Source organism: Lampris incognitus, chromosome 13, assembly GCF_029633865.1.
Source record: "Lampris incognitus isolate fLamInc1 chromosome 13, fLamInc1.hap2, whole genome shotgun sequence".
NCBI lineage: Eukaryota > Metazoa > Chordata > Actinopteri > Lampriformes > Lampridae > Lampris > Lampris incognitus.
In genome coordinates this window covers 45,505,984-45,533,436 of record NC_079223.1, presented here as the reverse complement: position 1 = coordinate 45,533,436, position 27,453 = coordinate 45,505,984, and the positions used below count along the sequence as shown (strand labels likewise).

Here is a 27,453-nt window from a genome sequence, read left to right as displayed (position 1 = left end):
CAGTCCCCGTGTGTTCTCAGTGAAGTGGGCCATCAGCAGATGGACAACACAGAGGTCACCTCACCCTGGGAGAGGACAGACTGGACATCCTTGTTCCTTGTTCTTTGTTTTTGTCCTGAAATACTCCTCAGTTGCTCTTCCACATCCTTCAGTGGAAAGCTCCAGGACATGCAACACACTGATGTCAGTGAGCAACACAACAAAGAGGGCACCAAAAATGCAACGTAGCACCGATTGTGGGTTTCTCTTGGGAAACAGCTATAAGCCTGATCACCACAAATCAAATAGACCTTTTCAGGCAGTGCAGGTTGTTTACTGAATGTTATCTTTACTGTCCTATTACAGAGAGTAGTGTCTGATGTGATTTCATAACTGGGGTCCTGTACACACAAAGAAACATCAGGCAAGGCAAACACAAACAGTAGGCCAAGTAAATGAACAGTTTCGAGTCGAAGACTTAGTATAGAACATTGGCCTAGAGGAATTATATACAGTAAAACCTAAAAATACCAGCTGTATTTGCAATATCCATGGGGCTGAATACACCCCGGCTACGATACGACTGACCCAGTTATCTTACTTCCTGTATCATTACTGTAATTAGCAGGCACGGCCAGAAACATTTATTGTTGTTTCATATTTAGTTTCCTTCCACAATACTGTGATGTTCAACTCACGCGGCCTGTAAAAACTTTACTGAATTCAGACACGGCAAATAAGATTATATCTGCCCCAACCTCGGGTAGATCATAATGAACAAGCCCTGAGACACAACTGGCTGAGGAGCTGTCAAACAGGTTAACACTGATTACCTTAAAGTCCACTGTAGACAACAATACTGGAACTACCATAGGTGTTTGAGACGATGCAGGTAATTGTTGACGAATCCAACAATTAGTGGAGTTTCGAGCAGTGGCTCATTCTTTCATCTTAGTTATAGGCAGATTTCTCCTATAGGTATCAAACCATCACATTAGAGGGGTTTCAACAGTCTGAGTGGCTACTGTGGGGTTATCAATATCTGTGATTGATACCCTGGTGGCCAACCTGTATCTATACAGCATGTGGATTTTCCATTTTTTTGGTACCAGACTGCGGACTGTTTCAAGCCCTCAGCTGTAAATTGGTCTGTGACTAGCACTTCACAGTATCCTGTTCCACATGTAGTAACACCATAGTGATGCTGTTTATCCATGACCAGTAAATCTTTATGCATGCTCAATAATCCAGGTAAGAAGATCAAAGAAAGTCGGATCAGTTCATCTGGACACAAAGTTTCCTGAAAGAAATGTTTCATCACTCATCTATGTGACTTCTCCATATTGACAAAATGATCATAGAGGGCATCATATATTGTTTGTGCAGTTGCACCATATAATGATTTAATTGAATCCTCTCACATATGTTGCAATATGAAATTAATATAAATGATTAAGATGAATAATCAGTTTCCTTTTTTTTTTTACAGTTACCTGTGAGGCCTCTCACCGGTATGGATCATGGCATGTTGTTTGAGATGCCATTTTGAGCTGAACCCATTTCCACAACCACAGCTCCTGAATGGCTCTCCCCTGTATGAGTCCTCATGTGTGTCTGTAAATATGACTTCTGGGTAAACTTTTTCCCACAAGTGGCGCATGTGAATGGCTTCTCCCCTGTATGAATCCTCACGTGTTTTTTCAGATCTGACCGCTGTGTACACTTTTTCCCACATGTTTTGCATCCGAATGGCTTCTCCCCTGTATGAATCCTCACGTGTGTTTGTAAATATGACTTCCGGGTAAACAATTTCCCACACGTGGTGCATGTGAATGGCTTCTCCCCTGTATGAGTCCTTACATGCTTTGTTAAATCTGACTTGTGGGTAAACATTTTCCCACATGTGGCGCATGTGAATGGCTTCTCCCTTGTTTGAGTCCTTATGTGTGTTTGTAAATGTGACTTGAGGGTAAACATTTTCCCACATGTGGCACATGTGAATGGCTTCTCCCCTGTATGAGTCCTTACATGCCTTGGTAAATCGGACTTGCGGGTAAACATTTTCCCACATGTGGCACATGTGAATGGCTTCTCCCCTGTATGAGTCCTTACATGCCTTTGTAAACGTGACTTGCGGGTAAACATTTTCCCACATGTGGCACATGTGAATGGCTTCTCCCCTGTATGAGCCATTACATGCCTTTGTAAATTTGACTTGCGGGTAAACATTTTCCCACAAGTGGCGCATGTGAATGGCTTCTCTCCTGTATGAGTCCTTACATGCCTTTGTAAATGTGACTTGCGGGTAAACATTTTCCCACAAGTGGGGCATGTGAATGGCTTCTCTCCTGTATGAGTCCTTACATGCCTTTGTAAATGTGACTTGTGGGTAAACATTTTCCCACAAGTGGGGCATGTGAATGGCTTCTCTCCTGTATGAGTCCTTACATGCCTTTGTAAATCTGACTTGGGGGTAAACATGTTCCCACTTGTGGCGCATGTGATTGGCTTCTCCCCTGCATGAGTTCTTGTATGCCTCTCCATGTCATACTTCCAGGTAAAATCTCTCCCACAAGTGGTGCATTTGAAAGGCTTTTCCCCTGTGTGAAATGTCATGTGAATTTTAAAAATTTCCAAATTATGAAGAACTTTCCCGCAAATCTTGCACTTGTTGTAGGGCTTTTTGTAAGATTTCAGTCTTGCTCTCTGAGATGAACCTGCCACCTCACAGTTTTGGTGACTGCAAGTATGGTCAGCTTCACTCTTAGTTACATGACAGCAGTTAGAGAGGGTTTGGTGGTCACTTGTTGGATCTGATATTAAAAAGTGGTCTTTTTTGGCTTCTAGTTGTTTCAGTTCAAATGAGGTGACAGGTGGGGCCTCTGTGTCTCCCTCTGTCTGGGTTTGGTAGAGTTGCGGGGGCAGAGGCTGATCTTGATCATCATCATTTCCATCACAAAGAGGGATAAATATGGACTCAGAGGTATCAGCTACCTCCTGCAATGGAAGTTGGTCTTCCTGTGGACTGATCCAGAGTTCCTGTTGTTCCTCCTCCTGCTGATCAGATAACTGTACAAAGTCTGGATAGAGGGAAAAAACAAAATCAATGCTGTTATTTACATCTACAGAGGTAGGTTAAATTTGATTCAGGATACCTACTGAAGTTTTGCCGTAGTGGCACATCCTGTTTCCGTATCTTAGGTAAACCTAGACTGGGTGTAGCTTCCCAAAATTGACAGTTTCTTTTTACCGCAGCTTATACCCCAGGGAAGCTACACCTAATCTGTATCTGATCACATTAACTCGGTGGACAACCACATCAAGTTCACCGCGTAGGGTGTGAAAAACGACAGGTTAGCCTTTTTGGACTGTGAAATTGCAATTGGTGATGGGGGACATTTGATTATTAATGTTTACCGTAAACCAACATATACTGGTCAGTACTTAAGGTTTGACTCTCATCATCCACTGGAACACAAAGTATGATTCATCAGGAAGCTTAACAACCGAGCTGAGAACATCCCCTCCGACACAGCAGCAGCGGAAGGGGAGAAATCCTATCGTAACTGGACATTTGTCAAAGCCAGGAAGACGCGCAAACAGTGTAAACCAGTGGTGATTCTTTACTCAGCGGATCAGAAAAGCTGAGATGTGTATTTTCCAAACCCCAAAACAAGCTGCGCCAGAGACTGGTCCACCCCAAGGATCTGGTCCACCAGCATAAACAGAGCAATATGCACTCACCTTTCACTTTATTAGGCACACCTGTCCAACTGCTCGTTAACGCAAATTTCTAATCAGCCAATCACATGGCAGCAACTCAATGCATTTAGGCATGTAGACATGGTCAAGACGATCTGCTGCAGTTCAAACCGAGCATCAGAATGGGGAAGAAAGGTGATTTAAGTGACTTTGAACGTGGCATGGTTGTTGGTGCCAGACGGGCTGGTCTGAGTATTTCAGAAACTGCTGATCTACTGGGATTTTCACGCACAACCATCTCTAGGGTTTACAGAGAATGGTCCGAAAAAGAGAAAATATCCAGTGAGCGGCAGTTCTGTGGGCGAAAATGCCTTGTTGATGCCAGAGGAGAATGGCCAGACTGGTTTGAGCTGATAGAAAGGCCACAGTAACTCAGATAACCACTAATTACAACCGAGGTATGCAGAAGAGCATCTCTGAACGCACAACACGTCGAACCTTGAGGCAGATGGGCTACAGCAGCAGAAGACCACACCGGGTGCCACTCCTGTCAGCTAACAACAGGAAACAGGCTACAATTCGCACAGACTTACCAAATTTGGACAATAGAAGATTGGAAAAACGTTGCCTGGTCCGATGACTCTCGATTTCTGCTGCGACATTCGGATGGTAGGGTCAGAATTTGCCGTCAACAACATGAAAGCATGGATCCATCCTGCCTTGTATCAACGGTTCAGGCTGGTGGTGGTGTAATGGTGTGGGGGATATTTTCTTGGCACACTTTGGGCCCCTTAGTACCAATTGAGCATTGTGTCAACGCCACAGCCTACCTGAGTATTGTTGCTGACCATGTCCATCCCTTTATGACCACAGTGTTCCCATCTTCTGATGGCTACTTCCAGCAGGATAACGCGCCATGTCATAAAGCTCGAATCATCTCAGACTGGTTTCTTGAACATGACAATGAGTTCACTGTACTCAAATGGCCTCCAGTCACCAGATCTCAATCCAATAGAGCACCTTTGGGATGTGGTGGACCGGGAGATTCGCATCATGGATGTGCAGCCGACAAATGTGCAGCAACTGCGTGATGCTATCATGTCAATATGGACCAAACTCTCTGAGGAATGTTTCCAGTACCTTGTTGAATCTATGCCACGAAGGATTAAGGCAGTTCTGAAGGCAAAAGGGGGTCCAACCCGGTACTAGCAAGGTGTACCAAATAAAGTGGCCAGTGAGTGTAGTGTACGCTGTTAAGTGTCAGGAGGACTGCCGTGGCTTGTACATAGGGGAAACTAAACAGACACTGGCCAGGACTCCACAGTCTACACCAAACTACAGGCCAGTGGCCACTATTTCAAGGATGATGATGTGCACATCCTTGATAGGGTGGAACGCTGGTTTGAATGAGGAGTCAAAGAGACCATCTGTGTGAAGGGAAAATGACCGTCACTGAATGGGGGGAGGGGGGCCTGCAACTGTCGCCATCGTACAATGCTGTGATTGCAAACATTCCTAAATCCTTTCTGAATAGTACACATAGCCATTAAACACTAATTACTTTAGACTGAAGAGGTCACTTAGATGAGTGCGACTGGACTTGGTATATATCCGTGAAGACGTTTCGCCTCTCATCCAAGAGGCTTCCTCAGTTCGTGCCTTTCTGACTAGACCAAGCTGGTCTGACTGGCTGGTGATGAGACTCAGTATTTATCCTCTAGGAGTCGTTGTCAGAGCTATGGAGATGCGTGGCTCTTTTGTGTACCGATGTTTGGCCGCGCCCGTCGTTATCGGAGCTATTGATATGCGTTGCTCTTTTGTGTACCGATGTTTGGCCGCGCCCGTCGCCATCGGAGCTGTTGATTTGCATTTGTTTAGCAGCGACGGTGGTTGGGGGTGTTAGTTTCGACTTCATTGTTCCTGGATAACATACAACACGCGGTGAAATCACACCCAGAATGTAACGAGACGAACCATTGTAAGACTGGCATGTAGGAAGGAGCACGTTTTTAGCATTTAAGAGACCGACAAGACCCGTCAAGTCAGTGGATCTCAGACTCGGACCTGGGGGCTCCCTGCGTATGTTGGCTTTGGTTCCAGCCACAATTGGCTATCCGATCTTTTTAACGATCAACATGTGTGGTCGAAACGTTAACCGAGCTCATGACTGAATAGCTTGCCGTTGTATTTTTGGAGCATCGTTAAGCGAGAGCGCGAGTCTTTAGCTTTTAATGTGGTTAGGGCACATTTGGAATGTGAACAGGATCGTTGTGAATAACACGTTATTATCTGCTAGCTACTGTGTATGTTCAATGCCATTAGCAATTCATTGATCAAGAGAAAATGTATTTTAAAATAGAAAACGTTACTACGTCGATTATTCGTTGCGCCCCTAATTAGGAGTGGGCAGGTGACTGCGTTTCAACAAGAGTTTTTGTCTGTGAATGTTCTCATTCATCCAGGTCACGGTTATACAAAGGAACTGGACTTGGTATCATTCCCGTCAAATCTGGAGGAAAGCCTGTAAAGTTTTTGTGTCAGAACTTGATCTGAAGTGAACCCTTCTAGTGTCACTCGTCTTATTGACAGTTAGCCCAACCATAGTCTTTATACTGTCAGGACTGACTATAAACAGTAGTTTACTGAACAAACTAGTCCTGATACTGTTAGAACTATGGCTGGGGGAGGGGAAAAACATAAAATGGCCAATTTTTATTAAACAGTGGTTTATTGATCAAACCAGGGTTTGGTCTGTCAATACTGCTGCAGCCTACTAATAAAAAAGTAAAACTCACTTAAACGTTCCCTCACGTAACTGAAATAACAAAATAAACATACATTAAGGTGCAGTATTTAGAAAATGAACGGTACTTGAAGTTCACTATACTTGTATTGGCATTAGCAGCTCTCAGCTTCATATTAGGACCGTGCAACAGAAATATTCCCTCACATAAATAAACAAGCACGAACCCGCCCAGACCCGCGGCGCACCGGATGGAGATAGTGACTGAAGTCTCTGCACAGGTTGAAAGTTTAGCTCAGAGGCGTTATTCTCGTTAGCCTTTTGATAGATATAAACCACACTCACACACATCTGTGCTGATTCCCGTAGCCAATAAACAAGAAACAAGAAATTCAAGAATGTTTTGATTATGGATGAAACACACGCAAACTTGATTTTACCAACCTGTTCTGTGTAAGGTAACACTGGGCTTAAGGATGATGTCCAGCAGTCTCCTCTGTCGATCAATCTCTTCCTCGTGCTCCTCTATCGTCCTCTCGAAAGCTCCTAATATCTCCTCAGCTGCTGCACTTAGTCGCTCGATGACGAACGATCTGAAAAGATTCATTCTGGACACCGCAAACTACTGCTGCTACTGCTACTACTACTACTACTACTACTACTCACGGCTGCTCAATGGGAAAATAAAACGAGTTGACGGCACTATGTCGCACGTGGCTGATTTCTGCTGGAAGGGTGTCGCGCGTGCCTCTTTTTCTATGTCTTCTTCTTCGCCCAGTTTACTGGCGGATCGCAAACGACTTTAAGGTTCATACCGCCACCTACTGTACAAGAGTGTAACATCATGTCATGTTACCCTATTAAATTCTACCATCTAATAGCCTCTGTTAGAAGTTAAATAAAAACTATCACCCCCCTTATTTATTTTTTTGTAAAACATGTTAATCGCCAGCTCCTTTATAAATAGTCTTCTTTCTATTCACCCTTTGCAGACGCGTCACAATTATCACGTGACGAGGGAGCCTGCGCCATGATGGACGGCAGTAAGTGATAGACCGGGAAATTCAAAAGCGAACAACAAAATCAAACAATATTGCGACGGATGAGTAACTGTTATAGTTTAAATTTAAGTGATGGCTACCAATAGTCAGAGTAATGTTGTGGAGTTGTCCTGTGAAGTGAGTCACCTTGTAGGACGGCACAAAGAGCGATATGTGGAGAAGCTAGCATAGCAGGGTTAGCTACCGACCCGTACCTTCTTCCTACCCATGTGTTCACGGATCTAGCAAAATCGTCCAGTCTGCCCGAGTTCAATCCACACGATCTGTACCACTATGTTACCAACGGAGTGTCCCCATACACAGGTGCTGAACTAAAAGCATACAAAAGTCTGGATGCTTACCAGTTCTTTGTAGCTGGTTGGGTTACAGAACCGCGGTGCTACGCTCACAGCAGGGGGGTGTACCTCATAATGGCAAAGGTAAGACATAGCTAGCCAGCTGTGTATGTTTTTAACCTGTTTCCCCTCGGATGCCATCAAAACTCAAATCGACTGTAACCAAAAGCAGCTCATACTTTCCTCGCCATTTCATAGTAGGTTACAAAGTCTTGCCATCTAGCTAGCATTTGGGTCATTCCATAGAAAGTGTTAAGTTTGAGTCCACAACATTCAAAGGGGACAAGGAGGCATAATAAAACTGTCAGTAATGTTTTCAGTGTCTGAAGCCACTGATTCAAGTGTACTGGTTAGCATGAAGCAAAATACAATTAAATAATAAATATACAATTTGTATATTTTTAGCTGTTTTTGTTCAATTACAATCATTTTCTCATGTCCACTCTGTCCAAAAAAGAGGACACTCTGCCTCCAGCCTCGAGATACTTCAATGATACTCGGAGTTTACTCAAAGATACCTTATAATTTGAATATATTTAAAGTAGGCCTCCTCTGTATGGATAGAAAATTAATATTTATATTATGTAAGTACATTCTGAATGGTCTTGTGGGTGTAGGTTTGGTTTTAACTTAACTGCTCTCTGCCCCCCCCCCCACACACACACACAAATTTCAAAAGAGCATTGTTGTCATCACAAGTCTTTGACATTTAGGTGAGTTTTTTGGGGTGAAAATCAGCCAGTAAAGCTTCATTATCTGAGTTTTGAAGAACATATGTAGTAAACAAAGAAGGTTGCATCAGTTCATCTGGATAAAACACTTGTTGACAGATACGTTTCATCACTCATCTAAGTGGCCTCTTCAGTCTGAACTGACCCCAGGGCCTTCTATGTTAGAGGGAACCACCATCCCTGAACCGAGGTGAGGGGTCTAAGAGTACATCTGTCACCATCTTACAATGCTGTGATTGCAACTATTCCCCAATCCTCTGTGAAAAGTACACATGGCCATTGAAACTGTAGTTAAAGGTCACGCCCATATTTGCATATGAAACTGGTCGTTGGTTCAATCGTTATGCAAATATATTGTTTATAAGGGTGGGACATCTGCAGTCAGTTAGACTGAAGAGGTCACTTAGATGAGTAATGAAACATATCTGTCAATAAACGTTGTGTCCAGATGAACTGATTCAACCTTCTTTGATTTTCTTACCTGGATTATTGAGCACGCATCAAGACATATGTAGTATGTAGTATGTAGAATACATATCCATTGCTATGCTGATGATACTCAGCTGTATGTACCTATAAGGGCTGATGATCATACTCAAATCACTAACTTAGAGGCCTGCTTGGCTAGTGTGAAAAACTGGATGTCACTTAACTTTCTGCTTTTAAATTCAGATAAAACCGAGATGCTGGTCATTGGCCCTGCTAGACACAGACACCAGTTTGATCAAGTAACAATAACGATCGACAACTCTGTGGTTTCACAAAGTGTGGCAGCCAAACATCTTGGTGTTAGGTTTGATCCCAGCCTTTCCTTTGATAAGCACATTAAAGAAATCACCAAGACTGCCTTTTTCCACTTACGTAACAAAGCTAAAATTCGGTCTTTTCTCTCCATGGCTGACGCAGAGACTCTAACACATGCATTTGTTTTCTTCCAGACTTGATTACTGTAATGTTCTGTTCTCAGGTCTGCCACATTCTAGTACTAAAAGTCTTCAGATGGTTCAGAATGCTGCTGCTAGAATCCTAACTAAAACTAGGAAATTTGACCATATTACACCAATTCTTGCCTCCCTTCATTGGCTTCCTATCCGTGTTAGATCAGAATACAAGGTGCTTCTGCTGACTTATAAAATCCTAAATGGGCTTGCCCCATCCTACCTGTCTGATCTCCTTAAACCTTACATGCCATCTCGAGCACTTCATTCTCAAAATACAGGGCTCCTGTGTGTACCCAAAGTTAAAAAGAAGTCAGCTGGTGGCAGGGCCTTTTCCTATCGAGCTCCATTGCTGTGGAATAACCTGCCTGCTGCCATCAGACAATCGGAGTCTGCTGAGTCCTTTAAATCCAAACTTAAAACTCATCTTTTTGCCTTAGCTTACAATTAGTTGCCTTTAAGTTGAGTGCTTCACGACCTGTACTGGATGGCGGGTTGGTTTTCTGTCTCACTGAATTTACCAACCACTGTTCTGCCGACGAGATTATCGAGTATAGATTACAGAGTATAGATTGTGACGAATTGATGACTAATGACTATTGCAAACTGTTCTCTTCTCTAACAAGTCTTTTCTCTCTCTCTGAATGATGTCTTCTCCTTTCTCTTTTTCTGTGTTTGAATGGTGTCATGTGTTAGTTTCAAATAAGACAACTGTACTTATTTAACTGAGTTTTATTTGCGCTCTCAACAGCAAGTGGCCACAGCCTACCGAACATTTCAACAAGTGCCTTTTACTAGCAGCGCACCTTCCTCCTAACAGGAGGGTTACCGTAAAGACTGCAGTAGAAGTGACTAACAAAACAGGCTACCGTATTAACTGTATTATAGGCACCAACAAAAGTTAACAACAAACTTAACAATCTCCCCTCTTTTTTAAAAAACAAAAACTGCAAGGATAATATTTCAGGAAAACAAAACAAATGCTCAGTTATCAACAGTCAGACTCAGTCATCTAGCTTCCATTGTCCATTATTCAGTGCCTTAAGTAATACCAGGGAAGAGGCTCCCTTTTTGGTCAGACAGTCTGCCAGCTGTTCCTTTGTAGCTGACCACAGAATACAATGAATCCTTTTGTTCTGGATAAGTTATTTGATGCCACTTATTCTGACATAGAGCTGACATGAGTAGTCTGAGGGACTCTGATGAGCATGTAGGTGAGTCCTTCTGTAGATCTTTAGTGTTGAATTCTTCAAAACCCCTAGCCACAAGACGCGCTTTGGGTATTATGCCATCAGGAGTTTCTTTCAGTGTACACACCCATGTAGTGGACACATGCCTTTGACCCATATCTTTTACCTCCTCAAACACCCCATCATTCTTCCAGCTACTGATTTCATCTAGTTTAGCCGTATCAAATGAAACACCATCTGTGATTAATACATCATTTTCCTGCATATCAGAGCATAGTTCTACACTATCCAGTGGATTAACCCGAAGATTGTCTACCTTAGTAAGATCAGCTGACCCCATAGTACCAGCGATGTCAGATGGTTCTAAGTACTGTAGGTTGTACCAGTTTCTGTTATTTCCTGTAGCCTTTCCTGCTCGTCCCATCACTTTAGCTCTGTGAGACGCACCTGTTACGTTATCCACAAAGCTGATTGTTTGACCTGTTTTCAGCCCTAGGGAGGCTCCTACCCTTATGCCTGTCTGTTGATTATCCTTATGATTGTTACCTTCGGTGACATCTGTATCATTGTCTGTAACACCCCCAGCCTCACCATCATTGTTCATATCAACATCTATGTCACAATCAGTACCAGGTATGTTCCCACTGTCAATGTTAAAAACATCCACATCACTATCAGTAACAGGTACATTCATATTGCCCTCAGTAACATTCTCCCCAGGCTGCTCTAGACCCCCACTAGCACTTACTTCACTCTTATCAGCCTTCCGCAGCCTAGAATGATGAACCCTGACATGGGTCCCACCATGGCGTACAAAGATCACTACCCCATCTTGTCCTATCACGACTCCAGGACCTTTCCACTCAACACAGTCTGTCCTTTTGTAGAACACCTTGTCCCCAGTTTCATACTTCTCATCTGTTGGACAAAGTTGCTTTCGTAGAGCTCTTCTGATTCTCTCTGAGCACTCTGCCTCTGTGAAAGCTTTCCTTGCTGCATGTAATGCTGTTATGTGCTGTCCCACCCATGCACTCATAGTAGTTCCCTCCAAAGCAGGTGGCTGATCCACTAACACAGAGGGAAGGTTCGGATTCTGTCCAAACACCAGCTGATGTGGGCTGAAGCCATGTACGTTCTGCATTGTGTTCTTTGCCATGAGTGCCCAGTCCAGTGCAGTTTTCCAGTCAACTCTGTTGTCAAGTTTTACCTTCAGCATTATCTCTGTGAGCGTTTGGTTATGGCATTCCAGCAAGCCATTGCTCCATGGACTATAGCCAGCAGTCGTCTTTATCTCGATGTTGAAGTTCTCTGCCATGTCTCTTATTTCCTCATTATTGAACTCGCTGCCATTGTCGCTGAAGAGATGCTCCGGTGGATCATGGACACTGACCCAGGAATGTACAAAGCATTTCACTATCACACTTGGTTTCTTTGAGGTCACAATGCCACCCACACTGAAGCGTGTGAAGTGATCAATAATGTGCAGGTACCACACATTCGGTTCTAGCTCATGTAAATCTACTGCCACAGTCTCATTGTATCGGGAGGCCATGGGCAGACCAACAGCAGGCTTGGGCTTAGGTTTGCTGTACTTAAGACATATCTCACATTTTCCTACTATCTCTTCTAGAATAGCAGTGCTCTCATCATCAGTGTTTCCAGCATTTATCAGCAGCTTCTTCAGTTTGTCAACTGATGCATGTCCGAATTGCTTGTGAAGTTTCAGTAAAGCTTTGTGTTTTTGTTCCTTAGTCATATTCTCTGTGATGGCCAGGACCACATTCTCATATGTATCGCATGGGGACTCATTATCCATTATGTTCAGACAGTAGTGTCCTGAGGAGGTCATCTCCAGAGCTATCGGTTGCTGAAACATTATTGCTGTATCGTTCTCCAAGTTCAGCACAGCTCCTGCTCTCTTTAGCGACGTTTTACTCAGCAGTAAAGGGATATCAGATGGGACCAATTCTGTTTCTATACAGCACTTTGTGGTAACACTTTAGTATGGGGAACATATACACCATTAAGTAAGTGCGTACTTTATAAGGTGGTAGTACCACAAGAAGAGTTATTCTCCCTTACTAACATGTAATGAATATGGTCTGTTCTTACATAACAAAACACAAAAGTACAAGTGTTAATAGTGTTACATTACTCTAAATTAAGTTTTTGTTACTTAGAATATGTTCCCCATACTAAAGTGACATCTATGTTCCCCATACTAAAGTGTTACCCATTTTGTTTCTCCTATCTTGGCTGGTATCTTGACCTTTTTTGTCGAATGTACAACTCGCCCATCCCCAAACTTGAAAGGCTTGCTACTCTCTGTGTTAACTATTTTCTGTACTTCTTTCTCATTTAGTCCCCCTACATAGTTATTCAGCCATTTTTCACCACAGACAGTCCTTGTGCATGCCGTGTCAGTGACAGCTGATCCCAGAGCCTCAACCATTAATATTTCCGTATCCGATTCCTTACAAAACAGCGTTACATTACACTCATTAGGTTCTTCTGGGCATTTATTTTCTTCTGTCAGCTTTACATGTTCTTTCTTATGTGGGCAATCGTTCACCCAGTGGAATGTGCTTTGACAGATCCCACACTTTGTTCGTCTTCCGTACTTATCAAGTGGATTTGTGCCTGCGAGTGGTCCTCTAGCTTGCACACTTTGGGCTCGTGGGTGCGGTTTTCTTTGATCTGTGTAGTAGGCTGCATCCTGACTCACGTTAATGGCTCCCGCCTTCTGCTCATGTTTTTCTCCGAATATGCGTTTCAGTGCTGACTTCATATCATCAAGTGTGCTTACCACATGCAGTCAATGCCAGTTGCTTGTCTTTCACATCAAGACCTGCTGTATCCATCAATTTCACAACAACCGAAATAATCAGTCTATTACAGCATCTGAACCATTTAGCTATATCCACCTGCACAACTCTTTTATCCCATACACAGGCTTTAATACACCATGCGTAGTCTCACACATGCGCACACTTCCTAAAACTCAGTACCAGCAACAGGCATGAAATGGCGACAACTGAAAAATTATCTGAACAAGTTACCACAGAATAGCTCCTGGTAAAATAGTAACATTAACACTTTCCTTACAACATAAACCCACATCTCCATGTATCACCCAAACATTACTATGAGATGTTTACAATCTACTATGACAGGATACCACTTCATTGGGCTAAGCTAGACCAGTGTTTCTCAACCGGGGGTCCGCGGACCCCTAGTGGTCCGTGGTGTAATTGCAAGGGGTCCGTGAACATAAAATATCTTTAAAAAAAGATCCTATGACATTTATAGAAATAGGATTATTTTACTCAAATGTGACTGAGACCTTTGTCTACCTAAACTATAAAGGGTAACAGGACTTTTTTCTCTAATTACATCTGTTTCACAAGTGTAATTTATTGTATTTTAATAAGAGATCTCGCTCCCGTTTGCATTGTTAAAAGTTACTGCATAAAAATTCTGTTACATCTATCTGAAAGTTACTGAATACATATTCTGTTTTGTTACATATATCTGAAAGTTACTGCATAAGAATTCTGTTTTGTTAACTATATCTAAGTTACAACTGAAAGCTCTTATTTTTGCCCCAAAGAGTGAATAAATGCTATAATGCAATTTAAAATGCAGTTTCTACTGTTTCTATCAAATTGCAACCCCCCTCCCCCAAGATCAGGCTCCACCGAAATTAACTTAAAACGATCCACCATAACAACGAGGAGATCTAGCAATGAAAAGCGGCTAGCTAGCCTAGCTTAGCTTTAGCTTACCGAGTCCCAGCGAGGCACACACAAAAGAAAAGAGGAAACCGAGGTTTCCAGCGTCCTTGCGTTCTGTGGTTTATATACTTCACTTTACTATTGAATACAATACTTTCTAACTCGTTTCTCAATCGTTCTGCTCAACTCTGTTGACAGAAATCACCTCGCGTTTAATTCACCAGCAAGCAGCGCTCTGGCTCAACCGGCTCAAACCGGCTCACGCATGTCCAACTAGAAAACGTACTTCCTTCTTTCAAAATAAAAGTCCTTCATTATTCATGAAGGTAAAAACGTCTGAAATCAATAAATAGCTCAGCTATAATGCAACTGGCATAATATAAAATTAAATCACTCCTCAAATCATATGAAAATATTAACCATAATCTTTAGTTAATAATTTTATCTTGTTTAACCATTCATTCTGTAAACCCAAATGCTTCCCTGGGTTACATAAGAAAATCAAAGAAGGTTGACTCGGTTCATCTGGACACAACGTTTATTGACAGATACGTTTCATCACTCATCTAAGTGACCTCTTCAGCCTAACTGACTGCAGGTGTCCCACCCTTATAAACAAGACAATTGCATAACGACTGAACCAACGACCAGATTCATATGCAAATATGGGCGTGACCGTTAACTACAGTTTCAATGGCCATGTGTACTTTTCACAGAGGATTGGGGAATAGTTGCAATCACAGCATTGTAAGATGGTGACAGATGTACTCTTAGACCCCTCACCTCGGTTCAGGGATGGTGGTTCCCTCTTAACATAGATGGCCCTGGGGTCAGTTCAGACTGAAGAGGTCACTTAGATGAGTGATAAGACGTATCTGTCAACAAACGTTTTATCCAGATGAACTGATGCAACCTTCTTTGATTTACTACATATGTTCTTCAAAATTCAGATAATGAAGCTTTACTGGCTGATTTACACCCCAAAAAACTCACCTAAATATCAAAGATTTTTGATGACAACAATGCTCTTTTGATATGTGTGTGTGTGGGGGGGTCTTATACAGATAAGGATGATTTGTTTTTGTCAAACCACCGTATTAATTTTTCCATGTCTATTGTGGTCACCTCCAAAACCTGCTGTAAATTCTCATAAGAACAAAATATATTCATGCCATCTGCAAATAAAACACATGTCAATATTTTTGATATCTTGCTTAAATTATTTATGTACAGAATGACCAGTTTTGGACGTAAAATATACAACAGGTTAGCTAATGAGCTCATTTTGAATGCATCTTCACAAACTTAAAATACTGCTTCAAAGCTACCAGCCAGCACGGCTACAGTGCTATGCTAGCTAGTGGACAAGTAGCTGTAGTCACTATGCAGAGCATCAGCTATTAGGCTGTAAATAATCCCAGGTGTTGGTGGTGTCTTCATTTAGTCACATGGCTGAGATATAGACTGTCATGAACGGCATGGTGTAAACGAAGCGCTCTAAAATCTTTGGTATAATGGTTCATGAAAAGCCAGATCCATTGGATAATGAAGGCTATTCCATGCGAGAAATTGCTAAGAAATTGAAGATTTCCTACACCGGTGTGTACTACTCCCTTCAGAGGACAGCACAAAAAGGCTCTAACCAGAGTAGAAAAAGAAGTGGGAGGCCGCGTTGCACAACTGAGCAAGAAGATAAGTACATTAGAGTCTCTAGTTTGAGAAACAGACGCCTCACAGGTCCCCAACTGGCATCTTCATTAAATAGTACCTGTTAGAGTCAATTTCTTAGCAATTTCTCGCATGGAATAGCCTTCATTTCTAAGAACAAGAATAGACTGTCGAGTTTCAGATGAAAGTTCTCTTTTTCTGGCCATTTTGAGCGTTTAATTGACCCCACAAATGTGATGCTCCAGAAACTCAATCTGCTCAAAGAAGTGCCCATCCAACCAATCCAACTTGTGGGAGCTGCTTCTGGAAGCGTGGGGTGCAATTTCTCCAGATTACCTCAACAAATTAACAGCTAGAATGCCAAAGGTCTGCAATGCTGTAATTGCTGCAAATGGAGGATTCTTTGACGAAAGCAAAGTTTGATGTAAAAAAAATCTTATTTCAAATACAAATCATTATTTCTAACCTTGTCAATGTCTTGACTCTATTTTCTATTCATTTCACAACATATGGTGGTGAATAAGTGTGACTTTTCATGGAAAACACGAAATTGTTTGGGTGATCCCAAACTTTTGAACGGTAGTGTATATACATGTACAATATATAGAACACAATAAACGGGCTCAAAATATAAAATGCGGTGAATGTCTCTTTGTATGAATTTTAAAGCGTCCAAAGCCTTGAGTCGAAGGTGGAATCCGAATCTGACCCGTTGGGATCAGATCTAGTCAAGTCAGTTTTGTCTAAGAGCTCTTGGAATCTGAGAATGTCTCAGGATGACGTGCAGGTGAAGTGTGTGTCACTGTGCCACTCAGTCTGACTGGCACAGTCCTACCACAAGGCCGATGGTGGTCAAACTCCTGTTCTAGTAGGTTGATCCGCAATCCTAGAAATCCAATTTGGGTAGCTCGCCATCTATTGAGATCGGGATCGTCCCTGTGGTGGTTCTTGATGGAATCAAAAGGCCTGGCCTGTAGAGAAACAGGTTCAGCTCTTCTCTATTCTGGTTGTTGTACAACACAATCACTCACTCTAAATTCAACAATGTGCTGCTGAACACAATACATTCATGTAAGTATTCAATTCAAATACATATTATCAAATTATATAGTAATATCTAATATATAAACTATATTATGTGGAACTATTCATCATACTGCTAAATGGTGACCCATAACCATGTATGGCCACAGTACGGCGACAGTTGGCTACGTTAACCAACATTAGCTAGGTCCAACAACACACAGTGAATTAATTTCCCCCTATTTCCGGTTGCAGTAATATGCAAATAGTACTATTAAATTCACTCTTTAACCTTCCCAAACGGTTCCAGTTCCAACATACATCATCTTATAAACATACTACATTAATTACTAATGACATATTGGCACGAAATTAACTTAAAACGATCCACCATACCAACGAGGAGATTTAGCAATGAAAAGCGGCTAGCTAGCCTAGCTTAGCTTTAGCTTACCGAGTCCCAGCGAGGCACACACAAAAGAAAAGAGGAAACCGAGGTTTCCAGCGTCCTTGCGTTCTGTGGTTTATATACTTCACTTTACTATTGAATACAATACTTTCTAACTCGTTTCTCAATCGTTCTGCTCAACTCTGTTGACAGAAATAACCTCGCGTTTAATTCACCAGCAAGCAGCGCTCTGGTTCAACCGGCTCAAACCGGCTCATGCATGTCCAACTAGAAAACGTACTTCCTGCTTTCAAAATAAAAGTCCTTCATTATTTATGAAGGTAAAAACGTCTGAAATCAATAAGTAGCTCAGCTATAATGCAACTGGCATAATATAAAATTAAATCACTCCTCAAATCATATGAAAATATTAACCATAATCTTTAGTTAATAAATTTATCTAGTTTAACCATTCATTCTGTAAACTCAAATACTTCACTGGGGTACATAAGGAAATCAAAGAAGGTTGAATCGGTTCATCTGGACACAACGTTTATTGACAGATACGTTTCATCACTCATCTATTAAGTGACCTCTTCAGCCTAACTGACTGCAGGTGTCCCACCCTTATAAACAAGACATCTGCATAACGACTGAACCAACGACCAGATTCATATGCAAATATGGGCGTGACCGTTAACTACAGTTTCAATGGCCATGTGTACTTTTCAAAGGGGATTGGGGAATAGTTGCAATCACAGCATTGTAAGATGGTGACAGATGTACTCTTAGACCCCTCACCTCGGTTCAGGGATGGTGGTTCCCTCTTAACATAGATGGCCCTGGAGTCAGTTCAGACTGAAGAGGCCACTTAGATGAGTGATGAGAGATATCTGTCAACAAACGCTTTATCCAGATGAACTGATGCAACCTTCTTTGATTTACTACATATGTTCTTCAAAATTCAGATAATGAAGCTTTACTGGCTGATTTACACCCCAAAAAACTCACCTAAATCTCAAAGACTTGTGATGACAACAATGCTCTTTTGAAATTTGTGTGTGTGTGTGTGTGGGGGGGGGTCTTATACAGATAAGGATAATTTGTTTTTGTCAAACCACCGTATTAATTTTTCCATGTCTATTGTGGTCACCTCCAAAACCTGCTGTAAATTCTCATAAGAACAAAATATATTCATGACATCTGAAAAATAAACAAATTTCAATATTTTTGATATCTTGCTTAAATTATTTATGTACAAAATGAACAGTGTTGGACGTAAAATATACAACTAAACTAGGTTGTGGCATCAAGTAAATACATTTCATCCATATCACATTTCATATGGACAAGATGTTGGTACTTGATGCTCTCTGAAATAGTCGGTATTACTGTATTATTGTTTCTGAGAACATTTCACAGAATGAGCAGTTAACACAAATGTCTTTCTTAACCTTAGAAAGATAATGAGTCGCAGGATAATATCTATGTATGATTTTGAAAGAAACTTCACTTAATTTATTGGCAAGAATGTAGTAGTAAGGAATATTCCAGATATTTTTGTAGTTCAAGTTATCAACAAATCTAGATCAGTACAACATAAGGGGGACCAGTAATATTGTTTTTTTTAAACAGTGAACGTATATTAGGATTATTATTTCTGAAAGTAGTATTCAAACAGACATCAGCTCCTGAAGTTACCTTAGGATCTGGTGTTGGTAAGCAGGCTGGCCTTCTTCCCCCTTTAGGAGGAGCAGAATCCCAGAAGTCAAGTCAAGTCATTTTTGTTTGTACAGCCCAATATTACAAATTTGCCTCAGTGGGCTTTACAGCAACACAACATCCTGTCCTTAGACCCTGGCATGGGATAAGGAACAGCTCCCTAAAACAGGGAGAACAATAGGAAGAAACTTCAGGGAGAGCAACAGAAGAGGGATCACTCTCCCAAGACAGAAAACGTGCAGTGGATGTTGTGTTTACACAATTTAAAGAATGCAGCATTGAAAGAGGATAACATAATTATAATGAAAGGAAAGAAGGAATAGCATCGATAACCGTGGCAAACTCCTTTGGAGTAACAGGAATGCCAACAGTATCAAGGAATTCAGAATGGCTCGCTAGCTGTCGTTATCATTGATTAATTGGTTTACTGGAATTATATTGTTGTTAGACCAGTTTGGATAAAATAAGGATCTATTTTTGAACATAATATGCTATTCCAAATAAAACACCAGAATCACAGGTATTTATAACAATACAATATGAGTCTTTTTTTCCCACAGAAACTCAAAAGACTAATTTATCAATTGTTTGACATATTGCAACGTGCATGGATAAGTAGACACGTTGGTCCTTGACTAACGGGTCGGACCCTTTAGTCGACTGGTTAACGTTGTCGCTTGCGGTGCAGGAGATATGGGTTCGCTTCCCGGCTGTGGCGGTTCCCGGGCTGCCCCCTAAATTCGCTATAATATCTTCTTGTTGACAAACAGAGACTGCTGCATATATGTGAGACGGGATAATCCCTCAGTAACACTCGCCCATTTAAAGATAAATGTCTTTGTAACCACTGGTTACACTTCTTCTTTGCTTTATCAATAATTAAGCCAAAGTGCTCAGTACATCCTGCTTTTTCAGTTTTCATGATGGTAATCCTCAGATAAGCTACCTTTTCTTTAACCATTATGTTACAGACTTTAAGAGAAAAAAGCTCACAATTGTTCATATTCAGGTATAAACCAGATGCTGCAGAGAATGGTTTTATTGTGTTGATAGAAATGGGTACTACACTAGAATTCTTTAGAAATAAGGTAGTATCATCAGCAAGTTAACTGATTATAGTTTCTGATGTTGCCAAAACTAACATCAGAACATAAAAATGAATGATCAATTAGATCTAAAACGAGCCTGATATTATTGTAAATGTGCCTTTTTCTCATGAATCCTAACTGAACTTCAATTGGATCCAGTACATTTTTAATACACTTATCAATGATGGAGGCATACATGGATTCACTGAAAAGGTCAAGATGTCTACAAAATGACGTTAACTTCAAATTACATCCGAGTATGATATGCGTCCTAACGTCTCAAACTCAAACCGAGCTTATATTAAAACAAACACACGTTTGATTTAATCAATAAATCGTTTTAGAGAGTATATTGTTGGTTGTGTGTGCATCTGAATTTTTGGGCATGTGCCTCAGGCACGCGTTGGGTTCCCCATACTGCCTGAATTAAAATAGAAATGAAAATGAAATAACAACATACAAGAATTTTTATTAATTTGATTTGAAAATGCATACTCCATAAAAATATAACTAGGAAAAATAGGATAAATCGGCAATTTTTGTCAAATTACAAAGAACCTCAAAACAGACGAGCGGAACTCAAAATGTCAAAACGAACAACATCCTGTTTGACATGCAAATATTTTCTTTGAGAATACATTAAAGACACCATTTATATAGGATAAACAGTAAGTCCTTGTCTGTGGAGGGCAGCGTTACGTTTTATAGTGTGCATGTTACCGGCCTCAGGTCTAGGGGTGCCTGAGCCAGTAGCTAAAGTTGCTGCACAGTCCTGAAATGGCTGTGGAGCATCAAGGAACAAACACGGGTTTAGTATGTTATCAACTCAAGCGCCATATTTATCCTGCCCCTGACGTAAACAACACGGCTTGAGTTGGGTGTTTCCCTACTGTACCCGGTATTACAGTCACCCCTGCTGTCACCAGAAGATAACATTTAAATGAATTGATGTATTCACCCTTTGCACGTGACGTCACGTCCCACTCGCGGGGAATATGAACGCCATGACGGACGGCAGAAGACTTGGACGAACAACTGTAAGCTAGCCCTTCTCAAGACTGGTTAACGTTGAGTTATGACTTGAGTTATGGGTGACCAAACGTCCACTTTTCCCCGGACATGTCCTCTTTTCACGTCCTGCCCGGGGCGTCCGGGGGGGGGGGGTTAACGTTAATGCTATTGAAAATTCCTCCCAAAAGCAAATGAAGACATCTGATCCTTTTTAAAGAAGAACCAAAGTGTCCGTTACAGTGTACATATGATTAACTGAGAATGTTCTGTAATTAATCCAAACATTAATCTTTGAAATTAGTGTGAGAATTATTTACTATTTAATGCCAACCCTTCCTTTTCCATTAGTGGCTCAAGAGCAGAGTTATTATAGTATAAGTGATATTAATGTGCTGCTACTTGTATTGTAGTAAGACATGAATATTATTTATAAGCTAAACTAGTCACAGCTTGTCCAACTGATTTGTTTGACTACCAGGCATCATTTTATTCTGAAAATCCTGTCAGCAGCAGCCTGAGCAGCACAGAGTCAAAGACAGGTGAGCTGCAGCCTCTCAGGTGAGCTCTGATGTCATAGTGAAATATCTAGACATGAGTTCAGGAGTTGAATGAAACATAATACAAAGTTTTTGGGATAGTTTCAGCATCGCTGTGGCTCTGTGTCATGAAATACACAAACTGAAAGACAGAATCTCAGGTGAGGATAGAAAAGCTCACAGCAGCTGTTACAGAGCAGCACATCACCTACGGGTTTCTATACATTTATGTCATTATAACATTTCATGTGACAGAGTTATGATATTTCTAAATATTAAGTGTGGCCTCAGATTTAAGTATTCTATCAAAATAAAATGTAAAAATCAGAGAAAAAATCATGATAAAAATCTAATTTGCAGGTCAGCAAATGCATATTCAGTAGAGTGAGCATGATGCAGTGAGGCTCTTTATGTGCCTGGAAGAGAAAAGAGAGACAGAGAGCAGTTAAGTTAAAACCAAACCTATACCCACAGGACCATTAAGCATGTACTTACATACACTACCGTTCAAAAGTTTGGGATCACCCAAACAATTTCGTGTTTTCCATGAAAAGTCACACTTATTCACCACCATATGTTGTGAAATGAATAGAAAATAGAGTCAAGACATTGACAAGGTTAGAAATAATGATTTGTATTTGAAATAAGATTTTTTTTACATCAAACTTTGCTTTCGTCAAAGAATCCTCCATTTGCAGCAATTACAGCATTGCAGACCTTTGGCATTCTAGCTGTTAATTTGTTGAGGTAATCTGGAGAAATTGCACCCCACGCTTCCAGAAGCAGCTCCCACAAGTTGGATTGGTTGGATGGGCACTTCTTTGAGCAGATTGAGTTTCTGGAGCATCACATTTGTGGGGTCAATTAAACGCTCAAAATGGCCAGAAAAAGAGAACTTTCATCTGAAACTCGACAGTCTATTCTTGTTCTTAGAAATGAAGGCTATTCCATGCGAGAAATTGCTAAGAAATTGAAGATTTCCTACACCGGTGTGTACTACTCCCTTCAGAGGACAGCACAAACAGGCTCTAACCAGAGTAGAAAAAGAAGTGGGAGGCCGCGTTGCACAACTGAGCAAGAAGATAAGTACATTAGAGTCTCTAGTTTGAGAAACAGACGCCTCACAGGTCCCCAACTGGCATCTTCATTAACTAGTACCTGTTAGAGCCTGTTTGTGCTGTCCTCTGAAGGGAGTAGTACACACCGGTGTAGGAAATCTTCAATTTCTTAGCAATTTCTCGCATGGAATAGCCTTCATTTCTAAGAACAAGAATAGACTGTCGAGTTTCAGATGAAAGTTCTCTTTTTCTGGCCATTTTGAGCGTTTAATTGACCCCACAAATGTGATGCTCCAGAAACTCAATCTGCTCAAAGAAGTGCCCATCCAACCAATCCAACTTGTGGGAGCTGCTTCTGGAAGCGTGGGGTGCAATTTCTCCAGATTACCTCAACAAATTAACAGCTAGAATGCCAAAGGTCTGCAATGCTGTAATTGCTGCAAATGGAGGATTCTTTGACGAAAGCAAAGTTTGATGTAAAAAAAATCTTATTTCAAATACAAATCATTATTTCTAACCTTGTCAATGTCTTGACTCTATTTTCTATTCATTTCACAACATATGGTGGTGAATAAGTGTGACTTTTCATGGAAAACACAAAATTGTTTGGGTGATCCCAAACTTTTGAACGGTAGTGTAATATAAACATTAATTTTCTATCCATACAGAGGAAGCATACTTTACATATATTCAAATTATAAGGTATCTTTGAGTAAACCCCCGAGTATCATTTTACTATCTCGAGGCTGGAGGCAGAGTGTCCTCTTTTTTGGACAGAGTGGACATGAGAAAATGATTGTAATTGAACAAAAACAGCTACAAATATACAAATTGTATATTTATTATTTAATTGTATTTTGCTTCATGCTAACCAGTACACTTGAATAAGTGGCTTCAGACACTGAAAAGATTACTGACAGTTTTATTATGCCTCCTTGTCCCCTTTGAATGTTGTGGACTCAAACTTAACACTTTCTATGGAATGACCCAAATGCTAGCTAGATGGCAAGACTGTGTAACCTACTATGAAATGGCGAGGAAAGTATGAGCTGCTTTTGGTTACAGTCGATTTGAGTTTTGATGGTATCCTAGGGGAAACAGGTTAAAAACATACACAGCTGGCGAGCTATGTCTTACCTTTGCCATTATGGGGTACATCCCCCTGCTGTGAGCGTAGCACCACGATTCTGTAACCCAACCAGCTACAAAGAACTGGTAAGCATCCAGACTTTTGTATGCTTTTAGGTCAGCACCTGTGTATGGGGACACTCCGTTGGTAACATTGTGGTACAGATCGTGTGGATTGAACTCGGGCAGACTGGACGGCTTTGCTAGATCCGTATCGCTAGCTTCTCCACATATAGCTCGTTGTGCCGTCCTACAAGGTGACTCACTTCACAGGACAACTCCACAACATTATTCTGACTATTGGTAGACATCACTTAAATTTAAACTATAATAGCTACTCATCCGTCGCAATATTTTGTTTGATTTTGTTGTTCGCTTTACTTCACTTTACTATTGAATACAATACTTTCTAACTCGTTTCTCAATCGTTCTGCTCAACTCTGTTGACAGAAATAACCTCGCGTTTAATTCACCAGCAAGCAGCGCTCTGGTTCAACCGGCTCAAACCGGCTCACGCATGTCCAACTAGAAAACGTACTTCCTTCTTTCAAAATAAAAGTCCTTCATTATTCATGAAGGTAAAAACGTCTGAAATCAATAAATAGCTCAGCTATAATGCAACTGGCATAATATAAAATTAAATCACTCCTCAAATCATATGAAAATATTAACCATAATCTTTAGTTAATAATTTTATCTTGTTTAACCATTCATTCTGTAAACCCAAATGCTTCCCTGGGTTACATAAGGAAATCAAAGAAGGTTGAATCGGTTCATCTGGACACAACGTTTATTGACAGATACGTTTCATCACTCATCTAAGTGACCTCTTCAGCCTAACTGACTGCAGGTGTCCCACCCTTATAAAAAAGACATTTGCATAACGACTGAACCAACGACCAGATTCATATGCAAATATGGGCGTGACCGTTAACTACAGTTTCAATGGCCATGTGTACTTTTCACAGAGGATTGGGGAATAGTTGCAATCACAGCATTGTAAGATGGTGACAGATGTACTCTTAGACCCCTCACTTCGGTTCAGGGATGGTGGTTCCCTCTTAACATAGATGGCCCTGGAGTCAGTTCAGACTGAAGAGGTCACTTAGATGAGTGATGAGACGTATCTGTCAACAAACGTTTTATCCAGATGAACTGATGCAACCTTCTTTGATTTACTACATATGTTCTTCAAAATTCAGATAATGAAGCTTTACTGGCTGATTTACACCCCAAAAAACTCACCTAAATCTCAAAGACGTGTGATGACAACAATGCTCTTTTGAAATTTGTGTGTGTGTGTGGGGGGGGGGGGTCTTATACAGATAAGGATCATTTGTTTTTGTCAAACCACCGTATTAATTTTTCCATGTCTATTGTGGTCACCTCCAAAACCTGCTGTAAATTCTCATAAGAACAAAATATATTCATGCCATCTGCATATAAAACACATGTCAATATTTTTGATATCTTGCTTAAATTATTTATGTACAGAATGAACAGTTTTGGACGTAAAATATACAACTAAAGTAGGTTGTGGCATCAAGTAAATACATTTCATCCATATCACATTTCATATGGACAAGATGTTGGTACTTGATGCTCTCTGAAATAGTCGGTATTATTGTTTCTGAGAACATTTCACAGAATGAGCAGTTAACACAAATGTATTTCTTAACCTTAGAAAGATAATGAGTCGCAGGATAATATCTATGTAGGATTTTGAAAGAAACTTCTCTTAATTTATTGGCAAGAAGGTATGAGTATGGAATAAGCCAGATATTTTTGTAGTTCAAGTTATCAACAAATCTAAATCAGTACAACATAAGGGGGACCAGTAATATTGTTTTTTTAAACAGTGAACGTATATTAGGATTATTATTTCTGAAAGTAGTATTCAAATAGACATCAGCTCCTGAAGTTACCTTAGGATCTGGTGTTGGTAAGCAGGCTGGTCTTTCTACCCCCTTTAGGAGGAGCAGAATCCCAGAAGTCAAGTCAAGTCAGTTTTATTTGTAGAGCCCAATATCACAAATTACAAATTTGCCTCAGTGGGCTTTACAGCAACACAACATCCTGTCCTTAGACCCTGGTATGGGATAAGGAACAGCTCCCTAAAACAGGGAGAACAATAGGAAGAAACTTCAGGGAGAGCAACAGAAGAGGGATCACTCTCCCAAGACGGAAAACGTGCAGTGGATGTTGTGTTTACACAATTTAAAGAATGCAGCATTGAAAGAGGATAATATAATTATAATGAAAGGAAAGAAGGAATAGCATCGATAACCGTGGCAAACTCCTTTGGAGTAACAGGAATGCAAACAGTATCAAGGAATTCAGAATGGCTCGCTAGCTGTCGTTATCATTGATTAATTGGTTAACCGGAATTATATTGTTGTTAGACCAGTTTGGATAAAATAAGGATCTGTTTTTGAACATAATATGCTATTCCAAATAAAACACCAGAATCACAGGTATTTATAACAATACAATATGAGTCTTTTTTTCCCACAGAAACTCAAAAGACTAATTTATCAATTGTTTTACATATTGCAACGTGCATGGATAAGTAGACACGTTGGTCCTTGACTAACGGGTCGGACCCTTTAGTCGAATGGTTAACGTTGTCGCTTGCGGTGCAGGAGATATAGGTTCGCGTCCCGGCTGTGGCGGTTCTAGGGCTGCCCCCCGAATTCGCTACAATATGTTCTTGTTGACAGAGACTGCTGCATATATGTGAGACGGGATAATCCCTCAGTAACACTCGCCCATTTAAAGATAAATGTCTTCGTAACCAGTGGTTACGCTTCCTCTTTGGTCTATCAATAATTAAGCCAAAGTTCTCAGTACATCCTGCTTTTTCAGTTTTCATGATGGTAATCCTCAGATAAGCTACCTTTTCTTTAACCATTATGTTACAGACTTTAAGAGGAAAAGGCTCACAATTGTTCATATTCAGGTATAAACCAGATGCTGCAGAGAATGGTTTTATTGTGTTGATAGAAATGGGTACTGCACTAGAATTCTTTAGAAATAAGGTAGTATCATCAGCAAGTTAACTGATTATAGTTTCTGATGTTGCCAAAACTAACATCAGAACATAAAAATGAATAATCAATTAGATCTAAAACGAGCCTGATATTATTGTAAATATGCCCTTTTCTCGTGAATCCCAACTGAACTTCAATTGGATCCAGTACATTTTTAATACACTTATCAATGATGGAGGCATATATGGATTCACTGAAAAGGTCAAGATGTCTACAAAATGACGTAACTTCAAATTACATCCGAGTATGATTTGCGTCCTAACGTCTCAGACTCAAACCGAGCTTATATTAAAACAAAAACACGTTTGATTTAATCAATAAATCGTTTTGGAGAGTATAATGTTGGTTGTGTGTGCATCTGAATTTTT

General features: G+C 40.7%; 1 protein-coding gene across 1 annotated transcript; it reads right to left on the bottom strand.

Annotated features, from left to right (window-relative positions):
* Positions 1–1,497: 1,497 nt before the first annotated feature.
* On the bottom strand, positions 1,498–7,031 carry LOC130122566 (gastrula zinc finger protein XlCGF7.1-like). The gene is made up of 4 exons (XM_056291498.1): positions 6,869–7,031; positions 2,428–2,579; positions 2,106–2,328; positions 1,498–1,853 (listed from the first exon to the last, which is right to left on the bottom strand). The coding sequence occupies exons 1-4, from the start codon at positions 7,029–7,031 to the stop codon at positions 1,498–1,500; spliced, it is 894 nt and encodes a 297-aa protein (XP_056147473.1).
* Positions 7,032–27,453: the final 20,422 nt, after the last annotated feature.

What these genes read in the sequence shown, in the direction of transcription:
- LOC130122566 (XM_056291498.1), bottom strand. Translation starts at nt 7,031, where the DNA reads ATGAATCTTTTCAGATCGTTCGTCATCGAGCGACTAAGTGCAGCAGCT. An exon ending in TGTTACCTTACACAGAACAG is followed by an intron (nt 2,580 to 6,868) that starts GTTGGTAAAATC and finishes CATTTCACACAG; the next exon opens with GGGAAAAGCCTTTCAAATGC. An exon ending in AATGTTTACCCGCAAGTCAC is followed by an intron (nt 1,854 to 2,105) that starts GTTTACAAAGGC and finishes CCCACAAGTCAG; the next exon opens with ATTTAACAAAGCATGTAAGG.